Source organism: Eptatretus burgeri, chromosome 4, assembly GCF_056783735.1.
Source record: "Eptatretus burgeri isolate ZD-2024b chromosome 4, Ebu_testis_v1, whole genome shotgun sequence".
NCBI classification, from domain to species: domain Eukaryota; kingdom Metazoa; phylum Chordata; class Myxini; order Myxiniformes; family Myxinidae; genus Eptatretus; species Eptatretus burgeri.
The window spans coordinates 55,602,463-55,626,562 of record NC_140964.1 but is presented as its reverse complement, the minus strand read 5'-3'; the positions used below and the strand labels follow the sequence as shown (position 1 = coordinate 55,626,562).

Here is a 24,100-nt window from a genome sequence, read left to right as displayed (position 1 = left end):
CGGATCCCTCCATCACGGAAATGCTTCAAGATGATGTTGAAACATATCCTGCGAGATCCAGGGAGTGTGGCTGGACAGCTTGAAACCGATTGTGCAGATGGGTCGTGCGAATATATCAGTCCTGAGTGTGAGCCATTATCCTCGTACGTCTATTTCTTGATATATCCGTTGTTGATCCAGTGGCTTGATGTTATCGTCCAAGATCATAAACAGTTCCTCTTTTCCTGCTAAAGAGCCTTTTAACACAGCTAATGTCAGACCCTGCTTGAAGGTGTCCAGCAATTTTTATCCCTCATTTTCTGGCACATGGTATTGGAATGGATTGGGAAAGAATGCTCATCAGCATGTTAAAAAAAATCTTTTGGATGATCCAAGTGCTGGTAGCACAGAAAGACTTTTTCAAATTTGTTCAGAATGCCTCATGTCACCTCAAAAAAACCCCAAGGTGCACGAGATGCACGTGCTGAAGGAATATTGCACGGCGCAATTACATCTCATGGAAAGTTGCAATCAAGTGTTCTGCACATCCCTCGTGCCAAAAAGGCACTTTGAATGGACGCTGGAACAGTCCTTCAACTAGTACATTTTCAACGCCGCATGGTCGGCTTTTTATGGCAGAGAGTGTGTGTTTATATTTATGTTCAGTACATATCCAACTCTCTTTCATGCCTCACTCCCGTACGCACCACGTACTCGTCCCATCGCCGTTCATACATAATAAATAGATAGCCTTCTCACTGGCAAGGTGACCCGAGAGACGTGCAATTTACTGTAGGTTGCTTGGCAACGACCATGGGTACCATCGTTTTCTCTCACATTGCTTTCCTCGATTTATTACAGCGTCTGTATCTATATTCGTCTCTCTTTATCTCTCTCCGCTTAAAGGCCACCCCACTTTACACCAGTTCGTTCATTGCCGTCGCAACTGCCGCAAGTTTACTATTGAATGACGAACCGACAAAGCTATATCAGTTGCTGAAATAATATGCAAGTAAATAATGTATACGCACATGAACTTCATTAGCTGTTCTGATATCAAATATGCACCGATATTAATGACTTCGGATATTACGGGCAAATCAAATTAGCTCGGCACCTTAACCGCAGGTCCGTGTCATGAGATCCATGGTGCTGCGGCTGCAGAATTGCAGCAAAAGTATCTTTAGGAACTCGCAGAGCAGTCCGGCGCTGATAAGACTTAAACTGATCGGGCCAACCCGGAGGAAATGGCTTCGGAGCACGACTCGATAAGGCGTAAATGATTGCGCCGGTGTGTCGCACTCCTTGCCGCGGTTGATTCTCTCTGCATACAGTCCGCCAGGTCGTCGAATTACAACGAAGTCCCAACGCGCGGCTCTGCTCAGCACGTCTCTTGCTATCATAAAGCCATCGTCCTTCTATCCAGCTGCCCTCCGTCTAATAAATGCTGAAAAATACACTACTAGCCGTTTTGCCAGATGGATAGACATTCGTGGCATCGTGGCGTTTCATTACATCACCAACGCAGCAATCGCTTCTTCCCAGGCACGAGGAGCCGAGACGTGGGAATTGGAGGCCGCGTGGGCTCTTCGGTCTCCATGAGCCCGCTTTTTGAAAGATCGCGAACCTGCTCACCGCACTCGGTCCGCATCTGGCGCATACCGCTCATCATGCGCGGCCTGTGTCCCGCGGATACCGCTCACCCCACTCGGTCCACATCCGGCGCATACCGCTCATCGCGCGCAGTCTGTGTCCCGCTCACCGCACATGATCAGCGTTCAGTGGTTATCGCTTGCCACGCACGGTCCACGGGTACCGTTCACGATGTATGGGTACTGGTCACTGCACGTTCCACTTTCTATGAGTACCGCTCACTGTCTACATCCCGTGGATACCGCTCGCCGCGACCAGCTCGCATCCCGCGGGTACCGCTCGCTGCGACCAGCTCGCATCCCCGCGGGTACCGCTCGCCGCACACAGTCCGATCATCGCGCATTGTCCGTGTCCTCTCGCCACACACGATCCACGTCCCCCGGTCGCACCTTTTCTCCAAAAATAAATCCAAACACTGCAATATGTTGTGCGGATGCGACGATACCTGATGTGACTTCGTCTGAACATTTTATTTATTTATTTATTTATTTATTTATTTATTTTACCATCAAGTGGCCACAAAATGCACATTCCCTGTTCACATTCAACACGTCGCATTTGGTTTATTTATTCATTCATTTGTTTTGTGATTGCTCACGCTCGGGCTGACGATTTGAGGGCCAAGCTCGAGGTGTGGCGGTGCATTGTTACGAGACAATTAGGCAACATTGTTTTTAAGGTCCACATCTTCATGGTAGATGAACTGATGTTTATTAATTGGAGACAATTTCCCGAGATGTGCCAACTATTCTGATATTAGCAATCGAGCTGTGCTTGCGACACGTTCTGTACGGTAGATGATCGGGTAGAGGGGAATTAAAGTTTCAGGAGAATTTGCGAGGAGGGTCTCGGCTGACACCGTCCGTGTTCAGCAAGTCAGCATGAGTGTATAATTTCCCATGTACAGCCCAGACCCAGACCATGGTCTTGATGGCACCGGCTGAGCGACGTCTCTGCGCGCGCTCTTTGTTTATTACACATTCGCACAGTCGGGAACCCGAACCCCTTCCCTCTCCAACCACTGCCCTTCCCCCCCTCCAATATTCTCTCCCGACTGCAGGCATCCTGGACACGTCGGTCTCTCCGCAGCCGCATTCATTAGCCGAGCCGGCAGAGTTTACACCGCGGCACAGAACTCGAAACGTTTCCCGGGAGGACCGTTCTGGGGAACCCCCTGCCTCCCCCTTTCCCCGTTATTTATTTATTTCTCCTCGCTTGCGCTCTCTGTCACCCCTTCCCCACTCCGGTCGCACCAACAGCTGATGCTTTGGCCAGCCGGTCGGGCTCTCTGAAAGCACGTGTTTGGGGAGCTAAGCATTTGTGTGTGCTGCAATATTACCCCCTCGTTAATTCCCCACCTGCACTACTCGGCCATGCACACGCTGCTCCAGCAACCCCCCTCCTCAAAAAAAAAAACGACCCCACCTCGCAATCCCATCACTCTACCATGCATTTCCCGCTTAAACAATCTTCCACCTCAAAAAAAATACCACTCCCTCCCCACCCCCTCCTCCACCACACACGAACACACACATACACACCCACACACATATAGATATGACACACACTCCAACTTCTCCCACTTTTCAACCCCCCACCACTCCCACAAATTCCATATTTTCATCGTTGACTCCCCCTTACCCCCTGCCCCCCAGACACACACTCCAACTTCTCCAACTTTTCATAAACACCCCCTTCCCACACTCCATATTTTCGGAGTTACCTCCACCCATCCTCCCTCACACGCCACACACACCGTTCAGGCGCCCCTCTTCCCCCACTGTTGTCCCCGCAGAGCTGCGGTCGTCCCTCGCCCCCGTGGTGTCATCCAACGCGAGGTTCTCCCTCCCCACCCTCCCGTTCTCCCATCCTCCCTCCCGCGCACACACACACACGCACGCACACACGGGCGCGCGCGCCCCGAACGTACACACGCACACACGTACATGCCCACACTTCCAGCCCGAGCGCACCGGGCTCGTGCGCCGCCCGCATTCCCACGGCGTCCGACGCGATGCGTTAAACGCGCCAAACTTTTCCCTCTCACTGAGGAGAGCGCGGGATCGGCCGCGCCTCGCGGCCACGCACGGCCCGGGCAGCTCTAGCGTCGGGGCTGGCTCGGAGCCTCGGCTCGAGCTCGGCGCCGCGATGATTAGAATCTTCCCGGAATTTGGCTTCCAGGCGACGCTAGACAGCGGCTCTTCAGGGCAAGCGGCGCCGGGCACGGCACGGGGCGACGCGCCCAATGGAGCGGCGGCACACAATGTACTGGGGCTTCCCTCGTATCAGCAACGGTAAGAACGGCGATCGTTCGTCGCCCTGGCCGCTCCTTCCTGTCTGGAGCTCGGCCATGGAGATCTCCGGTCGGGTCGCGCTCAAACGCGGTTCCGTTCGGGGTGTTCTGGGCAGAGAAGGTGGTGGTGCATCGGGTGCTGTGTGCGTACAGGTTGTTGCACGCATGTGTGCTTGAACCTGATGGTCTATACAATGGTACATCGCTAACGACTGGATCCGCACCCCTCGGTCACAGCCGGCAAAAGCGGTAACCGGTTTGAAAGTGCCATATTAGACCAAACGTGTTTCACACTGATCGAAGGACCTTGAAGACACACTATATGCTCGACAAAGACCTCGGTGTACCTTTACATCGACAGTAATAGACAAAGGAGAAATACTTATGGTACATGTGGTGCTGATGGGAACACCAAGAGGACATCATAAAGTTTAAATCGTACATAGATACATAGTATCATAAAGTTTAAATCGTACATAGATACATAGTATCATAAAGTTTAAATCGTACATAGATACATAGTATCATAAAGTTTGAGTCGAACATAGATACATAGTATCATAAAGTTTTTTTAATCATACATCGTATCATAAAGTTTGAGTCGTACATAGATACATAGTATCATAAAGTTTAAATCGTACATAGATACATGGTATCATAAAGTTTAAATCGTACATAGATACATAGTATCATAAAGTTTGAGTCGAACATAGATACATAGTATCATAAAGTTTTAATCATACATCGTATCATAAAGTTTGAGTCGTACATAGATACATAGTATCATAAAGTTTACATGGTATCATAAAGTTTGAATCGTACATAGGAACATAGTATCATAAAGTTTAAATCGTACATACATACATAGTATCATAAAGTTGGAATCGTACATAGATACATGTTATCATAAAGTTTGAGTCGTACATTGATACATAGTATCATAAGGTTTGAATCGTACATGGATACATAGTATCATAAAGTTGGAATCGTACATAGATACATGTTATCATAAAGTTTGAGTCGTACATTGATACATAGTATCATAAGGTTTGAATCGTACATGGATACATAGTATCATAAAGTTGGAATCGTACATAGATACATGTTATCATAAAGTTTGAGTCGTACATTGATACATAGTATCATAAGGTTTGAATCGTACATGGATACATAGTATCATAAAGTTTGAATCATACATAGGATCATAAAGATTGAATCGTACATAGATACATAGTATCATAAAGTTTAAATCGTACATGGATACATATTATCATAAAGTTTAAATCTTACATCGATACATAGGATCATAAAGATTGAATCGTACATCGATACATAGTATCATACATAGATGCATGGTATCATAAAGTTTGAATCGTACATAGACACATGGCATTATAAAGTTTAACTCGTACATAGATGCAAGGTACCATAAAGTTTGAATCATACATCGATACATAGTATCATAAAGTTTGAATCGTACATAGACACAAAGTATCATAACGTTTAAATCATACATAGACACATGGTATCATAAAGCTGAATCGTACATCGATACATAGTATCATAAGGTTTGAATCGTACATAGACACATACTATCATAAAGTTTGAATCATAAATAGTATCATAAAGTTTAAATCGTACATAGATACATGGTATCATAAGGTTTGAATCGTACATAGATACGTGGTATCATAAATATTGAATCGTACAAAGATACATAGTATCATAAAGTTGGCAAATTTCCTTGGATCGTTGTCTGCAATGCTAACATAAACAGGTAGTCGAACTCGTCGCTCCGAGCACTCTCGGGTTGTTTATTTGAGGTTTTGGTTCTTCCTGTACATCTGCAGTTCTGTTTGATAACCAAGGGTGATGGACACTAATGTACAAAACAATGCAACAATTGTACACTGCTTTGTTACTGTGAATTGTCCATTTGTTTGATGAGCTCAGCAGACAGCGATGTCGATTCGTCCACGGTCATGTTATCGTTATGTTTTACATGATGTACAATCATCGGCATGGTCCACGCTGGGGCTGCACCACCATAGTCCATTATCTTCGAGCGATCTTCTTCTGGCTGGTTCCTCTGAAGTAATAACCCGTACCTGTCATAAGACCTGTGAATGGCAACACCACTCAGAACCCCTCTTTAGTACCACTCAGAACCCCTCTTTAGTACCACTCAGAACCCCTCTTTAGTACCACTCAAAACCCCTCTTTAGTACCACTCAGAAGTTCTCTTTGGTACCACTCAGAACCCCTCTTTAGTCCCACTCAGAACCACTCTTTAATACCACTCAGAACCCCTCTTTAGTCCCATTCAGAACCCCTCTTTAATACCACTCAGAACCCCTCTTTAATACCACTCAGAACCCCTTTTTAATACCACTCAGAACACCTCTTGAATACCACTCATGACTTCAATTCAGTATCACTCAGAACCCCTCTTTCGTACCACTCATAACTTCTAATTTGTACCACTCAGAACCACTCTTTAGTACCACTCAGAGCCCCTTTTTAGTACCACTCAGAAGCCCTCTTTCGTACCACTCATAACTTCTATTTAGTACCACTCAGAACTAATCTTTAGTACCACTCAGAAGTTCTCTTTAGTACCACTCAGAACTCCTCGTTAGTCCAACTCAGAACTTATATTTAGTATCACTCAAAACTCCTCTTAAGTACCACTCAAAACCCCTCTTTAGTACCACTCAGAAGTTCTCTTTAGTACCACTCAGAAGTTATCTTTAGTGCCACTCAGAACCCCTCTTTAGTACCTCAGAACTTATATTTAGTACCACTCAAAACCCCTCTTCAGTACCACTCAGAACCCCTCTTCAGTACCACTCAGGACCCCTCTTTAAATCCACTCAGAACCACTCTTTATATCCACTCAGAACCCCTCTTTAATACCACTCAGAACCCCTCTTTAATACCACTCAGAACCCCTCTTTAATACCACTCAGAACCCCTCTTTAATACCACTCAGAACCCCTCTTTAATACCACTCAGAACCCCTCTTTAATACCACTCAGAACCCCTCTTTAATACCACTCAGAACCCCTCTTTAATACCACTCAGAACCCCTCTTTAGTACCACTCAGAACCCCTCTTTAGTACCACTCAGAACCCCTCTTTAGTACCACTCAGAACCCCTCTTTAGTACCACTCAGAACCCCTCTTTAGTACCACTCAGAACCCCTCTTTAGTACCACTCAGAACCCCTCTTTAGTACAACTCAGAACCCCTCTTTAGTACCACTCAGAACCCCTCTTTAGTACCACTCAGAACCCCTCTTTTAATCCAATCAGAACCCCTCTTTAGTATCACTCACATCTACGATTTAGTCCCACTCAGAACCACTCCTTCGTACCACTCAGAACACCTCTTTAATGCTACTCAGAACCCCTCTTTAAATCCACCCAGAACCCCTCTTTAATACCACTCAGAACCCCTATTTAATACCACTCAGAACCCCTCTTTAAATCCACTCAGAACTCGTCTTTAAATCCACTCAGAACCCCTCTTTCGTACCACTCATAACTTCTATTTCGTCCCACTCATAACCACTCTTTCGTCCCACTCAGAACCCCTCTTTAAATCCACCCAGAACCCCTCTTTCCTACCACTCATAACTTATATTTAGTCCCACTCATAACTCGTCTTTAAATCCACTCAGAACTCGTCTTTAAATCCACTCAGAACCCCTCTTTAATACCACTCAGAACCCCTCTCTCTTTAAATCCACTCAGAACCCCTCTCTCTTTAAATCCACTCAGAACCCCTCTCTCTTTAAATCCACTCAGAACCCCTCTCTCTTTAAATCCACTCAGAACCCCTCTCTCTTTAAATCCACTCAGAACCCCTCTTTCGTACCACTCATAGCTTCTATTTAGTCCCACTCAGAACCCCTCTTTAAATCCACTCAGAACCCCTCTTTAAATCCACTCAGAACTTCTATTTAGTCCCACTCAGAACCCCTCTTTCGTCCCACTCAGAACCCCTCTTTATTACCATCCAGAAGTTCTATTGCACAACACAGAACCCCTCTTCTTTACATGTTTTCGGTGTCGTACACTGAACTGAATAGGATTTCCATAAATCCAAGACAACTGATGATACCACGAAGGGGAAGCATTGAGATGTCCCAACAAACTGAACAAACCCCTCCAAGAAATCCCTAAATTTCATCCCCTATTACTCCATCCCATCCCCTATTACTCCATCCCATCCCCTGTTACTCCATCCCATCCTCTGCTACTCCATCCCATCCCCTGTTACTCCATCCCATCCCCTGTTACTCCATCCCATCCCCTGTTACTCCATCCCATCCCCTGTTACTCCATCCCATCCCCTATTACTCCATCCCATCCCCTGTTACTCCATCCCATCCCCTGTTACTCCATCCCATCCCCTATTACTCCATCCCATCCCCTGTTACTCCATCCCATCCCCTGTTACTCCATCCCATCCCCTATTACTCCATCCCATCCCCTATTACTCCATCCCATCCCCTGTTACTCCATCCCATCCCCTGTTACTCCATCCCATCCCCTGTTACTCCATCCCATCCCCTGTTACTCCATCCCATCCCCTGTTACTCCATCCCATCCCCTGTTACTCCATCCCATCCCCTGTTACTCCATCCCATCCCCTGTTAATCCATCCCATCCCCTGTTACTCCATCCCATCCCCTGTTACTCCATCCCATCCCCTGTTACTCCATCCCATCCCCTATTACTCCATCCCATCCCCTGTTAGTCCATCCCATCTCCTGTTACTCCATCCCATCCCCTGTTACTCCATCCCATCCCCTGTTACTCCATCCCATCCCCTATTACTCCATCCCATCCCCTGTTACTCCATCCCATCCCCTGTTACTCCATCCCATCCCCTGTTACTCCATCCCATCCCCTATTACTCCATCCCATCCCCTGTTACTCCATGCTTCCTGTCCTGGTACACACGCTCTTCCCTCGGAATGCACACTTGTTCGGTCCAGAAGCCAATTCCACCGACATTGCTAACAAAAGCAATCAAGCACGTTCATTGTTGTAGTTAATAGTGGACGTGCACTCCAAAGCCCTCTTGGCCGGGTGTTTCATGTGGCCGCCAAAGTTGTTTTTAATGGAGAGGACGACCTGTCCTGGTTACGCGACAACGGAGACCTGGTGTGCCCGTGTGCGTGCGTGCGTGCGTGCGTGCGTGCGTGTTTGTGTGTTTTTATTTTAAACACAGAAATCAAAACTCATGGTCCAGTTGGAAATGCCAGAGTGATGACTTCTCTCGATTTAATACGCTTTTGAGATCCTTAAAATTGTTCAAGTCGAGGCTCATGGAAGAGCCTGAAATAATGCAGTGGAACCCGTCTCTGGTATGTGTAGTCGACGTCCGTGTCATTTTCATCGCTGATGTGCGGGTCGAGGCTCATGGAAGAGCTGGATTTTGCGAGCATCTGGTTGAGGATGTTTCATGGTTGGGATCTAAGTTAGCAATGAGTCTTGGTTACACTCGACGAAGACCTGCTATGGGTATACACGTGCGTGGACCATTCGTGCGGGGATGAAACCCACATATCTGGCTCAGTCTGTAAATTCAGGCTAACTTATGATTCCAATTCCTAATTTAATGGTTAACAGACGAATTAGTCAGTTTTGAGATGTGCACAAACTGAACTGAACGTGTTGAGGAACGATCCATCCTTCCAGCACTCGGTGGTCTGATTGGTCGCCTGACGGTGACGGTACAGTCGTCCTGTTCATGCTCGGAATTCGCGTGAACCTAAGAAATAGCGGATAAGGTGACGGCACCGCCTTCATGGGGCCTTTGTCAGCGCACACCCACGAGCACGCTCGGTCCTCCCTGCCTCGGTGATACTCCTCCACGTGATACTCCTCGGTTGTCAAGGAGTACCATGTAGTCTGGCGTGCATGGAAAGCTCGCACTTCGGAGTTCGTTCAAAAAGTTCTGCGAACGAGAAGTTGCACGAAATGATGATAAAAATGTGTTTACGTTTTTGCTGAGAAATTACATCGAGGCACAGTTGCAATTCGAAAAATGTAAAGATGTTGGCGTAATGTCGATCGAAGAACTTTCTGAACGTCTCTCGTCGTTTCCGCGCCTCCTATTCCCACGAAAGTACCAAGGCGCGGCTTCCCGTGATCGTGCACGAATTGCGACGTCGCGCGTGTTCGTCGGTAGGTTCGTCCCCGGCAACGTGGAAGGAAGCACGAGATTTCTACAAAGACCTCAACACAAACACACCCCCTGCACACACACACACACCCTGCAACCAACACCCTGCACACACACACACACACACACACACACACACCCTGCAACCAACACCCTGCACACCAACACCCTGCAACCAACACCCTGCACACCAACACCCTGCAACCAACACCCTGCACACCAACACCCTGCACACCTACACCCTGCACACCAACACCCTGCACACCAACACCCTGCACACCAACACCCTGCACACACCAACACCCTGCACACACCAACACCCTGCACACACACACACCCTGCACACCAACACCCTGCACACACACACACACACACACCCTGCAACCAACACCTTGCACACACACACACACACACACACCCTGCAACCAACACCCTGCACACACACACACACACACACACACCCTGCAACCAACACCCTGCACACCAACACCCTGCAACCAACACCCTGCACACCAACACCCTGCAACCAACACCCTGCACACACACACACACACACACACACACACACACCCTGCAACCAACACCCTGCAACCAACACCCTGCAACCAACACCCTGCACACCAACACCCTGCACACCAACACCCTGCACACCAACACCCTGCACACCAACACCCTGCACACCAACACCCTGCACACCAACACACACACATCCTGCACACACACACATCCTGCACACCAGCACTCTGCACACCAGCACTCTGCACACCAGCACCCTGCACACACACCAACACCCTGCACACACACCAACACCCTGCACACACACCAACACCCTGCACACACACCAACACCCTGCACACACACCAACACCCTGCACACACACACACCAACACCCTGCACACACCAACACCCTGCACACACACCAACACCCTGCACACACCAACACCCTGCACACACCAACACCCTGCACACACACACCAACACCCTGCACACACCAACACCCTGCACACACCAACACCCTGCACACACACACCAACACCCTGCACACACCAACACCCTGCACACACCAACACCCTGCACACACCAACACCCTGCACACACCAACACCCTGCACACACCAACACCCTGCACACACCAACACCCTGCACACACCAACACCCTGCACACACACACCAACACCCTGCACACACCAACACCCTGCACACACCAACACCCTGCACACACCAACACACACACCCTGCACCGCACACGTTGGTGACGCATGAAGCTCTAGACGTGCCGCTTGCACGTTTTACGCGCGACTTGCATCTGCAACTTGAGATGATGCGATATGTCCGCCTTGTGGTCGAAGTGCTCGGCCGTCCCTCCACCACCTCCGGCAGGTTCTCACCACCGATCACTCCATAAACAGATGAAACATTTTGGGGTGAAATTCCGCGCGTGCGAAATATTTCGACGCGACGATCGAGGGTTGGCACTGAAAGGCCTTATCCGGCGTGACCTTTCATCCCGCTTTGCCTGGAACGGTCGGCTGTTCGCAGGTCATCGGCGGCGAGGACGAGGGGGAGGGGAGGGGAATGAGGAGGAGGGGTGCGGTGTGGAGGGCTGGTTCGGGTGCTTGATGAAAGGATTCTTTGTGCCCTCGTGATTAATGAAAATCTTCGGTGCGTTAAGGAACTCTCTTTGGCCAACGTGTTCATCTCGAGCTCGGTGCAAAATCACTGCGTCGTATTGGATCTCACGAATAGCAAAAACCAACATCGATACATGAACGAATCATCGCCATCAAATTTCAGAAGAGGAGATAAAGTGTGGATTGAAATTGCAGCGTTGGATTCCCCACCAGTCACGTCTCTCCATCCCCTATCCCCTACACACGCACGCACGCACACGCACACGCACACACACTCCTCAATATCTGAGCACCTGCATCGTGACATGTTGAACCTGAAATTGGTTTCTGATACGCTGCGATGAGCGAGCAAGTGCCCGAGTCAGAGCTGATATCTCGGATGAATCCTCCTCAGATCACCAGATGTAGCACGCCTTGTGCGTTTCGGGTGCTTTGTTCGATTCTGCTTAAAAAGATTCTCCAACAAGTCTTTCTGCAGAGCCGAAACATTCAGCGACCATCGTTACAAACTCGTTGGGTTTTTGAGGTTTCCACCGAGACTCGACAAATAACTCCACAGGGACTTCACTTGAACAATGTTGTCGCCGTCTATTACCACTACCACTACTACTACTACTACTACGACTACAACTACTGGCCCCATTTTTCCCATCTTCTGTAGTTAGCTAGGAACTGCGAACCTGACGTTCAACTGCGAGTGATTGATGTCACCTTTTTATTCTGGGGTCGAGCGGGGAACTTTTTTGACCCAGTTATTTTATGAATCAGCTGACCAGGCTTGACGGTTGACTGAAGGTGCATGAATTATATAATTTGTTCAGGATGCTGGTGATAACTTGCCCACTCTTCGTGAAAAACACACCTTGAGATCTTTAATGTCTACCAATTAATCCTGGCAGGCAGGCCCTCCACCTTGGCATCAATCCCATGAACGGCGGACACATCGATGCCCGGCTGTCCATGTGAAACACCATCATGGCAGTTTCGAGCCAGGTCGGGATTCAAACACAGGCTAGACAGATCAGAGGCGAGTGCACACACCTCTTAGCTATCCTCCCATTCCTTAATTCCAAGTATCATGTTGTGGGCCGACACATAATTGTATAATTTATGGTGGTGAAGTTTAAGGCGATTTTCGACATCCTCCAACAAGCAAAAAAGTTTATATTGATGACAAAGTGACGACTGCTCTGTTTCACATGTCAAACATTCATTACTTTGCTTGTTAAAAACAAAGAAAAGCCACGAATAATTTTTTTTTTGTCCTCTGAATGTAATCGTTATGAACCATTGAATTTATGGCTTTTATAAAAGTTTGCAATTTTTAACAGAGGATCTTTAAATAGCAATTGTGTGCAATATCACTGACATCGATATCGAATGAGACACTTGGTGTGTTCAGAAACTTATATACGGCGCGAGACACTCAGTACTCCAGCATGAATAAAACTTTCATGTGGTGTGTGTGTGTGTACATATATATATATATATATATATATATATATATATATATATATATATATATATATATATATATGAGCAGTGTATGCTTACATATTGTAAGCAATTACGAACTGTGCTTCCCCATTGTCTTGGGTCGCTTACCTGCATTTGATTTTTCATTTTTTTTTCATTTGTCTATATTTCCATTTACGGGTGCTTTCCCACAGTTCTGTGATTTTCCCGGATAGTTCACCTTTGATGTCCATTGGTAGGCGAGATTCCAGCTTTCTACATCACCTGGAAGGTACCGGACTTCAATATCAGTCAGTGAGCGAGTCACTCAGTGAGTGGTTACAATGAGCCATAGAAAGAAATATATATTTAAATAAAGAAATAATAATGTATAAAAATTAATTAAATATGTATATGCATATATAAATATAAAAACATCGATAATTAAATTGGAATTGGATGGGTACGTCGAGGCATTGGAGATTGAGGGCTGTTGGGACATTGGCAGGACTTGTGGGTAAGCTTGTGCATGGATTGGTGGCCCTGGTGGTGGCTGGTGTTGGTGTAGCACGGGCGTGATGGTCCGAGTGGCGTCCTCATGTGCAAACGTTCCTTGCTATTCAATGGAGTTATATCTCCTTGCTTATTAGATAAATAATAAAAAAAATTTAAAAATCAACGTTGGCCGTGTTATTGAACTATCGTGAGTATCTCGTTCGAGACGTCTGAACGCCTAACGCAAGACAAACGGAATGGAGTTTTAAACAATGTTTTGATTGTGACGTAATGGGATGACATCACGTGACCCCATGTTTAAAAATTGTTTCGCCTCGGCCTTGTGACGTTCTCAGCAGCAGCAGACTTATTAAGTGTGGGCTGCACAGGGGCCCGGGCCCAACCCTGTGCGACACGAGCCATTTGCCTCGGTCGGTGCAGCGCGGTTCCATTGCGCGGTGCTGTGCTGCTGGTCCGGGGAAAACGCTGTCGGGCGGCTTAGCGGGAGGCAAATTCACTTGCCCACTCCACGCGGGATCCTGGATTATGACTCGTTTCTGCACATCCATTTACGACTCATGAATATTCATGCTGACTTTGGAAAATGCATATAAATTTACATGGAATTAAGAAAACATTAGGCCTTCTGGGGGACGTGTATATCAGTGCTAAGGGGATGGGGGAGAGAAGAAATGTGAGAATGAGGGATGATCACGATGTGCAGACTTTCTCTGCTCGTGGAGAACTCTGCGGTATAACGCAAAGGGGGGGGGGGGCTGGTGGGATGGCCTTACAGGTACGCACACTCGCCTGAGCTGTCTATCTTGGGTTCGAATCTCGACCTCACTATAAACTGCCGCCCTGGTGTTTCACAGGCGGGTGATTGATTCATCAATGTTTGTGCCCTCCCTCGGATGGACGTTAAACTAACTGTCCAGTCTGCTGACATTGCTTAGTTGATGGTAAAGACCCCACGGTGTCCTTCGCGAAGAGTAGGGGAGCTATCGCCGGCACCATGGCCAAGTTCCAAATTCCTGAGTCGGAGTGACCACTCCTTGGCTTTTTTCACAAGATCTTGTCTATTTGTTGTTCACCTTGGCATCTTGGTTTTCTATAGGTTTTCTTGGCATATCGGTTTTCTATTATCATCGCTTTTCCGAAACCTGATGAATTCTTGGCTTTTTTCATTGGCTCACCTTGGCATTTTTGAAAATGAGGAGTGGTCACACTGACCAGGACTGAAGCTTAGCACCATCGCTCTGAACAGGGAATGATTTTGAGAGTGAAGGTGTTCATCAAGCATTTTGAAAAGGTGTTGAGTCTTTGTTCAGCATTTTTTTTTTTAACAGTTTTGATTTCTTATCGATACATTTTTATCATCGTTGTCAGAAAGTTGAACAATCATGGATAAATAGCAGTTTATTGGTTATCAATGGCAAGGCAACCTTTCATCCGAGGCAGCCGTTGCTTTGTTAATCTCATTACCACGTAATTAATATTTTACCTTCCAGAGACAGAATTTATTTTTCTGTTTAATGTTTGGTCGGCGTTCGTTCTTTCATGCCGTCAAAATATGAGAATAATTATGAGGGATTTCACTTTTGATTCCACACTTTGTCATTAACACAATTACAGTACACAAAGGCTTGAAGGGCCGTAAAAATAATATAAAAAACGACAGGTGGAATGTTTTGATTCAACAATGAGAAAATGATAAATTGGAAAAGAAGCAAGCTTTTAGGACCTTAGTTTAAACATGACATTCCCTTACTATTGCACAGCCATTTCTACCTCCCCACATCTCCAACCATGTTACAGCCCCACCCGTCTTCTACCAGGAGCCACCCTCATTTCTTCATTATACCTCCACCTGTCTCCGACCATGATCCAGCCTCATCAACTCATTACACCTCCAGCTGTCTCCCACCATGGTCCACCCTCATCGCTTCATTATACCTCCACCTGTCTCCGACCATGATCCAGCCTCATCAACTCATTACACCTCCACCTGTCTCCCACCATGGTCCACCCTCATCGCTTCATTATACCTCCACCTGTTTCCGACCATGATCCAGCCTCATCAACTCATTACACCTCCACCTGTCTCCCACCATGGTCCACCCTCATCGCTTCATTATACCTCCACCTGTCTCCTATCATGCTCCACCCTAATCTCCTCATTACGCCTCCACCTCTCTCCTTCCATCATCCAAACTTATCTCCTCATTATACCTCCACTTCTCTCCTTCCATCATCCAACCTTATCTCCTCATTATACCTCCACCATCTGCTACCATGTTCCACCCTTATCTCTTCATTATATCTCCACCTGTCTCCTACCATGGTCTACCCTCATCTCCTCATTATACCCCCACTTGTCAACCAAATTCCTCCCTCATCTCCTCTTTATAACCCCATCCATCACTTATCAATAATCGCCTTCATATCCTCGTTATACCCCCACTCTTCTCTGACTTACATCTCCAATCCCTCCTTGCTCAATCCATTCTCCCATCCCTCCTTGCTCCACTCCCATGCCCCCTTGCTGAATCCATTCTGTATCCAGTTCAACTCGCACCCCAATTCTACCCCGCTTCATCCTCCCCCTCTTACCCTCATCCAACTTCACTCCCACCACCCTCCCGTAGCCCACACCAATTGTCACCATTACTCTACCCAAACCGTTCCCCTACCCTTCCCACGGTTCCTTCGTGCAACTGCGGATCATGTTCTTTCATTGCTATTGAGATGTTAATGGAACAGGGCAATTTCGTGCCATGTCCCAATGATCACTTTAGATGATTACAAAACAAGATCCTCGCCGCTCCTGGATGGAATTCTTTGATTGTGCTGGTTTCAAATGATTGCAATAGATGGTGTCATTGTCTGTCGGCTACTGCACTGGATTGTTTGCCTAATGTAGCCTAAGGGAGGCAGTTAGCCAAAGTCATCCCTAGGCTGCAATGCCTTCAGCCCGGAATTTGCCTCCTCTACTGTGATCCAAGCTACCTTATGGCACCCGAAGAGGAAAAGCGCTTGCACAAAGCCCATTATACATCTGCTGCACGCGGGCTGTGGATGCCAGGAAGCACTTCATTGGCTTGGACAGCAAATCGGCCATTTATTTTACCTGCCGGGATAAGCGGGCGGCTGTTTGCTTGCTTCACAATCCAGAGGCGGCTATTCCTTTCTGGAATGGTTACTTTAATTTGTATTCACAAAAAGAAAAAGAAGATAAAAAAAAAGAAGTTTTTATAATAATCTTTGGAAAATTATTGACCGTGCTGGACCTACAGGTGTATGCATACGTCCATTCAAGAACTGTTTATTATATTTTCAGGTAGAGACTCAATCAAGTAAATCTCGGGATAAGGCAGGTGGATACTTCAGGGCAAGTGGTCAATGCATTAGATATATGGAGCAGAGAGCAAAAGCAATCAGGGGAATGCATTCCTCTTTTGAGAAATAATAAAGTAAAAAAAAAAAAATCTCAAAAGATGAATTTAAAGCGAAAGGGCAGAATGTGGGATTTCTTTTATGTTCTGCTGACCGCTTGTCAAACATCTCCGTAATGGAATCATATTGGCAGAAAACAGGCCAAATATCCTTTGGAGCCCATTTTGATTCAGCCACAGTAATAGAGCATTTTGTCAAACTTGGCTTTCAAAACTGCAGAAACTGATAAATATTAATCAGTCTTGTGCTGCCGCCGTGGGAATGCATCTGGTCCAAAGTCTCAGTAAGGAACGGCCCTTCTTTCCTCTCTGACAGCCGAAGAGTATTCTGATTAAGAAATATGAAGCTCTTGCATTTACGACTGGTATATATTTATGGAACCATGACTGGTACAGGTCCATGGAACTGTGGTCGGTACACTTGCATGGACATCGAACACCAGCTGGTACACGTAGATCGAATTGTGACCTGTAAGGCTGTATATTTACACGGAACTTGTAACCTTTACTTCATTCAATTGTCACAAATTATTGGTGACTAGGAATGGTATATGCATTGAACCATGACTGATACAACCAAGAAATGGAATATGCATGTTGATCCAAGTCTGTATGTGTGGATCAATTTTCAAGGAAAACCGGTGCATTTACCTTTATCAGGAGAGTAAGGTAGAGTAAGATGTCTCTGGTAGGAAATGCGGGGCAAGACGTGTACCTGTCCCCCTTGTATCGCTAAATCTTCCCATGTCCTTTTGTTCCGCATACTGAATATTTTAAATTTGAAATTCCTCGATGCAACATCAGCCACAGTCCTTTGGTGTAGACGTTCAGGATACTGAACACAGAATCAGGGCTGAGGATGTTGTATGGAAAGGTGGTCATCTTTCCACACCTTTACTGCCAAGGTCATCCTGCAAAACCGAAAAGGGTGTAAAAAAAAGAAGAAAATGCAACAACCAATCAAATTTAAATGTAAAAAAAAGATGTTGATTCCTCTAATCTGTAAGTTGAAGCAACAGATGCACATTATCACTCCTTGTTAATACTTTTTTGAAATGCATGAGCAGTCAAACTCCACTTGAATGTAAAGGTTGGCTGATAATAAATGACCACCATATGTACTTTTTGAGTCATGATCATGGCAATAGTGGTGTCGATGATGACTACAAATGTAATGGTGGTAGTTATAATGGCAATTATGACACGAGTGATAGTGAGGGTTGTAATCGTTTTAATCATGATGATGAACAAAGTGGGAGAGATGGTCCAATTATACTGCTGATGGCAATGACCATGATTCTAAGAACAGCTACACACATACACACACACACACACACACACACACACACACACACACACACACACACACACACACACACACACACACACACACACACACACACACACACACACCATTCAATAAATGGTCCAAAGAGACAGGAAAGGTGACACATCTGCTGTACATGGTTGATTTAAAGCTCTTCACACTGAACTACCAAAAATTGTCAGAACAACTGAAATTAGAATGGCACTTGGTAGAGCGCATACCTCCACCAGGCTGAGCAGTTTACGTTTTGTATCCTACTGATAGGTCGGATCTGCATCTGGACCTGAACTCAAATCATCTTTTCGTCCTTATCACACACCCAACCTATCCACAAAGTTTCCTCCGATACCATAACTTTTTGAGATATCATGCTGCAGACAGACAAACAAACAAACAGGGGTGTAAGCATAACCGCCATCAACCTTCGCCGATGGAGCTAATTAATGATGCAGTACTCCGATGCCATTCAAATGGAATGTGGCTGAAATAAATGTGTCAAGTGCACATTTGCACAAAGCAAACCAACAAAAATGGACAACATAGAAATCGACCTAAATACAACAACAATCCAGGAGCTAGACAATGAAACATCATACAGATATTTCAGAGTAGAACAAGGCCACCAAATATGTCACAAACAAATGCGCAAAATAATTACCAAAGAATACCTGCGCAGAACAAGGCTGAGCCTGAAAACATACCTATCCTCAAGAAACAAAATCAAAGCCATAAACCAAGTCGCAGTTCCAGTATTCCAATGCAGCTGTGGAGTAATAAACTGGACACCAGCAGAAATTGATAAACTAGACATCAAAACAAGGAAATTCTTCACTAATCACACAATGTTCTACAAAAACCATTGCATCCTGAAAATGTATCTGTAGAGACGAGAAGGAAGTAGTGACCTGATGGAGCTCAACCATGTGCACAGATCGCCAGTTTGTGTGGTTGGCTGAGTACGTGAAATGTTCAATAGACTACCGAATCCAATTTCTAAGCAAACACAAAGACGACAAGCCAGAAAAGATATCCTTAACCCGCATTGCAAAAAATTTCCATTACAGACAGATGCAAATGGAAGATGTGTCATACAAGAAACCAAAACAGCAACAAATACAACCCCAACAATTGCAAATAAAACAACAGAAAACGAGACGGGCACTCAGTGGAGGGCACACCTCCGCCACGTAATGCCTGATCCACGAGAACATACCGGGCCCAATACATTTTTTGAAATATCATGCTATACAGTAATATATCGTTTTTGGCTCTATCTCTCAATGGTGAAGAATCACTTTAATAATTAAATAATTCTCGTATCCAGATCCGGAATCGGATCTTCACCAAAGTCGAATCATTTCCTCCTTGTCACACACCCAACATGTCCATCAAGTGTCGTCTGAATCCGTCCACAACTTTTTGAGATATCGTGCTATATATCGGTTTAGCACTATCAATGATGAAGAATCACTTAAAAAATTATCAGATCTGGATCCAGATTAGGATCTTCACCAAAATCGAATCTATTCTTCCTTTTCACACACACACAACATGTTCAGCAACTTTTGTCTGAATCTGTACACAACTTTTTGAGATATCGTGCGATATAGCGTTTTGGGCCCGATCTCTCAATGGTGAAGAATCAGGTAAAAAATTCTAGTCGTCGGATCTGGATCCGGATCTACATCAAAATCTAACCAATTTTCCGTGTCTCAAACTAAACCTGTCCACAAAATGTCATCCGGATCCGTTCACAACTTTCTGATATATCCTGCACAAAAACAAACAAATGGAATTGCTCGTTGAGCAAGGAATTGCCGGAATAACTTTGTCATATCTCCATGATCTCTGAAAAAACAGAAACCTGGAAATCAATTTGGTTCTTATAAGTAGATAGTGCTACTGTTTAATGAGTTATAGCACTTAGTTTGGTCATGATCATAACTTGGAAGTCAATCGGACTTGAAATGGCGTTTTTATTGCAATTTTAAATTTTTGACCCGACCCCCCCTGACATTCGACCCCCGACCGCTAAGAAGGGTGTTGGTGTGACACCCCAATGAGACATATGGTTGGATGCAGAATTGGAAGATGCACATTTTGGATTTGGTTTGAAGTCGATACGACCATTTCAGCGGACGTTATTGCGAAAATAAGAATTTCCGTTTTTCGTTGACCTTGACCTTTGACCTAGATTCACCAAAAACGACAAGTGTCTAAGTTGGACCATGGCCGACGTCTGTACCCAGTTTGGTCATGATCGCTGAAACGGTGTCGCTGCTACAGGGTAAACAAACACACAAACAGACACACAGAATGACACACACAACCAGCCAACATAATTGCCGAAATCCGAAGGATTCCTTCGATAAATGAGAATGATAAAGAAGAACGTTACAAAGATCCGACAAACCATCACCAGGAATATTACTGCAAACAAACGACAGTTAGAGGCTGTCTGGGGCTCAACGACAATCCTTAAATTCCCACCCTGGTTGAGGACTGCTTCAGCAGCAGGTTGTGATGCAGTAGTGATGATTCTCAGCTCCGGTAAACGTTCACAAATCCCCTTGGGTGTCCTGATGCCACCTGGGGGATAATGGGAATAACGATAACATCCCTTGGTGTTGCATGGTGTGAAACAGTGTTGTCAGTTCTACATTTTAAGCTGAATTTGTTTCTCTCAAGACAGAAGCACCTCTCCAAAAGCGATGGTAAAGGGGGTGTTGTCTTTGATAATCCGTGGAGAGGTCTATCAAACCCTACATATGCACACAAACACACACACAAACTGAAACTGAACAGAAAGATCAAGCAACAATCCATGGGAATTTCCATGATGGCACATTTCGCAATGCACCCATTACTGAATGCTATTAACATAAAGAAAGTTAGGTTCGTAAAGAAGGAGAAATAAGATTCTTTCTGCTATTGCTGCTGGTTGGCACTGTGTACGTTGTTTCGATCAATGACTTTATTCATCTGAAGCCCTACCATGCTGTGAACCAGCACAGACCCAGCCAAGTTCCACAGTTTGCCTGCCATGACTAATTTGAAAAAATTGCCTCCAGTAACTGTATTTGAAATGCTGGAAAGCTTAGTTCTCATTCATTGAAAGATAAAGACTCAGAAAGACGATCAGTGTTTGTACAATTGCTTGTACTGTTCCTTTCACCATGTGAAAGTCTGATCCGCCTTTTTATTTTTAAAGTCAAATACTTGTTGTATAAACCCCATAATCGACTATCCCACATTGCAAATAAACTGAAAATTATGTAATATACCAAGTTTTCAATTCAGCAGGTTCAGCATTAGGGAATATGGACCAGGTTTTCAGTTCAGCTGCTTTCAATGTGCTTTTGTTCGTTGGGAAAAAAGCTTATAAGGGTGGATTTTATTGACTTTGGTGCAAGGAAAGCAGGACATCGTATTGTGCAACGAGCCTCCTCACTTACAAAGGCAAACTCAAGCAGAGTTCCATTGATTCCTCATTTCCTAATCAGTTGAGATGCGGAAGTTGAAAACCACAAAGAGGGGCACAGCTCTTCCAAAGCCATCATTAATAACCTGAGGTTGACGGAAAGTGCTAGAAGTGCTTTGGTTTGAAATACGTTGCTGAACTTCAATGAAGTCTCTTTACAAAGAATTACAAAGTAAATTAGGTGCAAATAAAAATATTTGGCCCATCATGCCGATGCCGCATGTACATTCCAAGGATCCCACCTCATACCGTTCGTAGTGCTATTGATGCAACTCACTCCAAGTGGACAATATCTCCGCAGTAGCAGAACACAATGGCCTACTCTTTGCGAAAATACGGATGTGTTTTAATCTCTCATCGAATTGCATATGGGACAGCCGGCCTTACGTTCCCATCCGAAGGACTCCAAGGTGTCACACCCTGTTCTGTCACTACACCAAGAAGCCTTTCTTATTTACGTCCAACCTCATTATAAAACCGAATGTAGATTGTACAACTCAATGGTGAGCACAGTACCAAAATGAGCTCTCCATTTGCTGTGCATATCACGTGACTAAAGTAATAAACCATTAGCGACCAAGTCTGAAAGTACTGTATAATGTATTTGTTCTTTCAAATAACTCATTCAAACAGCCTTTCCAGGCAATTTTTTGTTTCCATTATTTTTATTTAGCAATGTTGAGTTCACGATTATGTATTATTATGGTAATGATCTATCATAATGATGTCTGAGTGGAGCAATGCAGTGAATGTTAACGGTGACACTGCTTTCATCACAGGATGACAGCACTGGACTTGCACACAATAGGTACATGAACAGTAAACTAAAGAACCTCACAACATAATTTTAGCAAAATGTAATACTTTACACAAAATAGGTAAAATGGGCCTTGTATCCAGAGGCAAAAAGGCGCATTATAAATACAATGATTATTATTATTATTACTACCCCAAATTGTATGCCTCCGATACCCCAAAAATGTATACATATATGACCGGGGTTCAATTACAATTTCGGCCTGGTGTTCGGCTTCTTACTGAAAGCGGTTGTATTGCTGACGCAATGCCCCTCCTTATTAGGGCAGACATTTTTAATTTTGTTGGCTTCCCACCAGCACACAATGGCCTACTCTTTTTGAAAGACATGTTTAGGGTACACTAGCTAATGCAAGCAGAGGAGACCCCAGCTTGACCTTCATCTGAGGGACGGCACACTCATTGATGCAACTCCCGGCCTGCGAAGCACCAATACGAGTGTTAATTGTCGAGTTGGAAATCGAACCCAGACGAGACAACTCAATGGCCAGTGCACTAGCTCTGCGCCACACTGTTGGACTCATTTTTATAGATGAGTTGTACAAAACTGAAGACTCTGCAAACTTTTCTGTATTCAGAAACTTCCTGGGATGGAAAGATGGCTGCACGTCCAATGATTTAATAATGTGCTCACCTGTGAGTAAATAAAAAAACAAAAATGATCGAGAAATGAAACAGGAGTCATTATTGAGCCATTATTTCGGGCTCTCCTCGTTCTCAAGGTCGCCCCATTGTAAGTGTATCCAACGTAAAACAAACTTTGTAAGAAGGTAAAGAAAAAAGGTCAGGTTTGTCTAAACAGCACCATAAGAGCCATTTCAGTCTGTCTGACGCCATTTTTTTTAATCGGAGATGATGAAACAGATATTCGTCAAACTTTCAGAGGTTCATCAGTGAGCGCTGGGGAGTGTTTTAGGGGTGGGGGAGGGGGGAAATGAAAACTTTTGAAAAAAACAAGTTTCTCTTTTTGGGTTTTGTTTTTTTTAATCTCTCAAATTTCTTCAAATTGCCAACAGTATTAGAACAGTACTTGGAAATGCCAGGTACCACTGCAATAATGCCAAAAATAAAATAAAATAAAATTGAACATTTTGAAAAAAAAAAAAAAATTTTTTTTTTTAAATCGCTCCATCGTGCCGAAGCCTTTGTAGCCTTGTGAAAGGTAATATTCATGATCCCCGTCCCCATTCTTTAGTGGGTAGAGGGAAGTGTTTTAGGCCCCCACCAAAAATTCTTCAAAATGCCAACAGGATTCGGACAGTACCAGGCAATGCTGTGTACCCCTGCTGGTGTTAGATAGAGCTAAAACAAGAACTCC

At 45.1% G+C, this 24,100-nt stretch overlaps 1 protein-coding gene and 1 pseudogene across 3 annotated transcripts in view; both read left to right on the top strand.

Annotated features, from left to right (window-relative positions):
- Positions 1–3,595: 3,595 nt before the first annotated feature.
- NPAS3 (neuronal PAS domain protein 3) overlaps positions 3,596–24,100 on the top strand; it is a 476,441-nt gene continuing 455,936 nt past the window's right edge. For all 3 annotated transcript variants that reach the window (XM_085878121.1, XM_085878123.1, XM_085878120.1), the window contains exon 1: positions 3,596–3,926. In XM_085878121.1, the coding sequence (XP_085734247.1) occupies positions 3,781–3,926 (146 nt within the window). In that variant the 5' untranslated portion in view covers positions 3,596–3,780. The remainder of the gene's footprint in view (positions 3,927–24,100) is intronic.
- On the top strand, positions 3,983–12,414 carry LOC147028091 (uncharacterized; annotated as a pseudogene).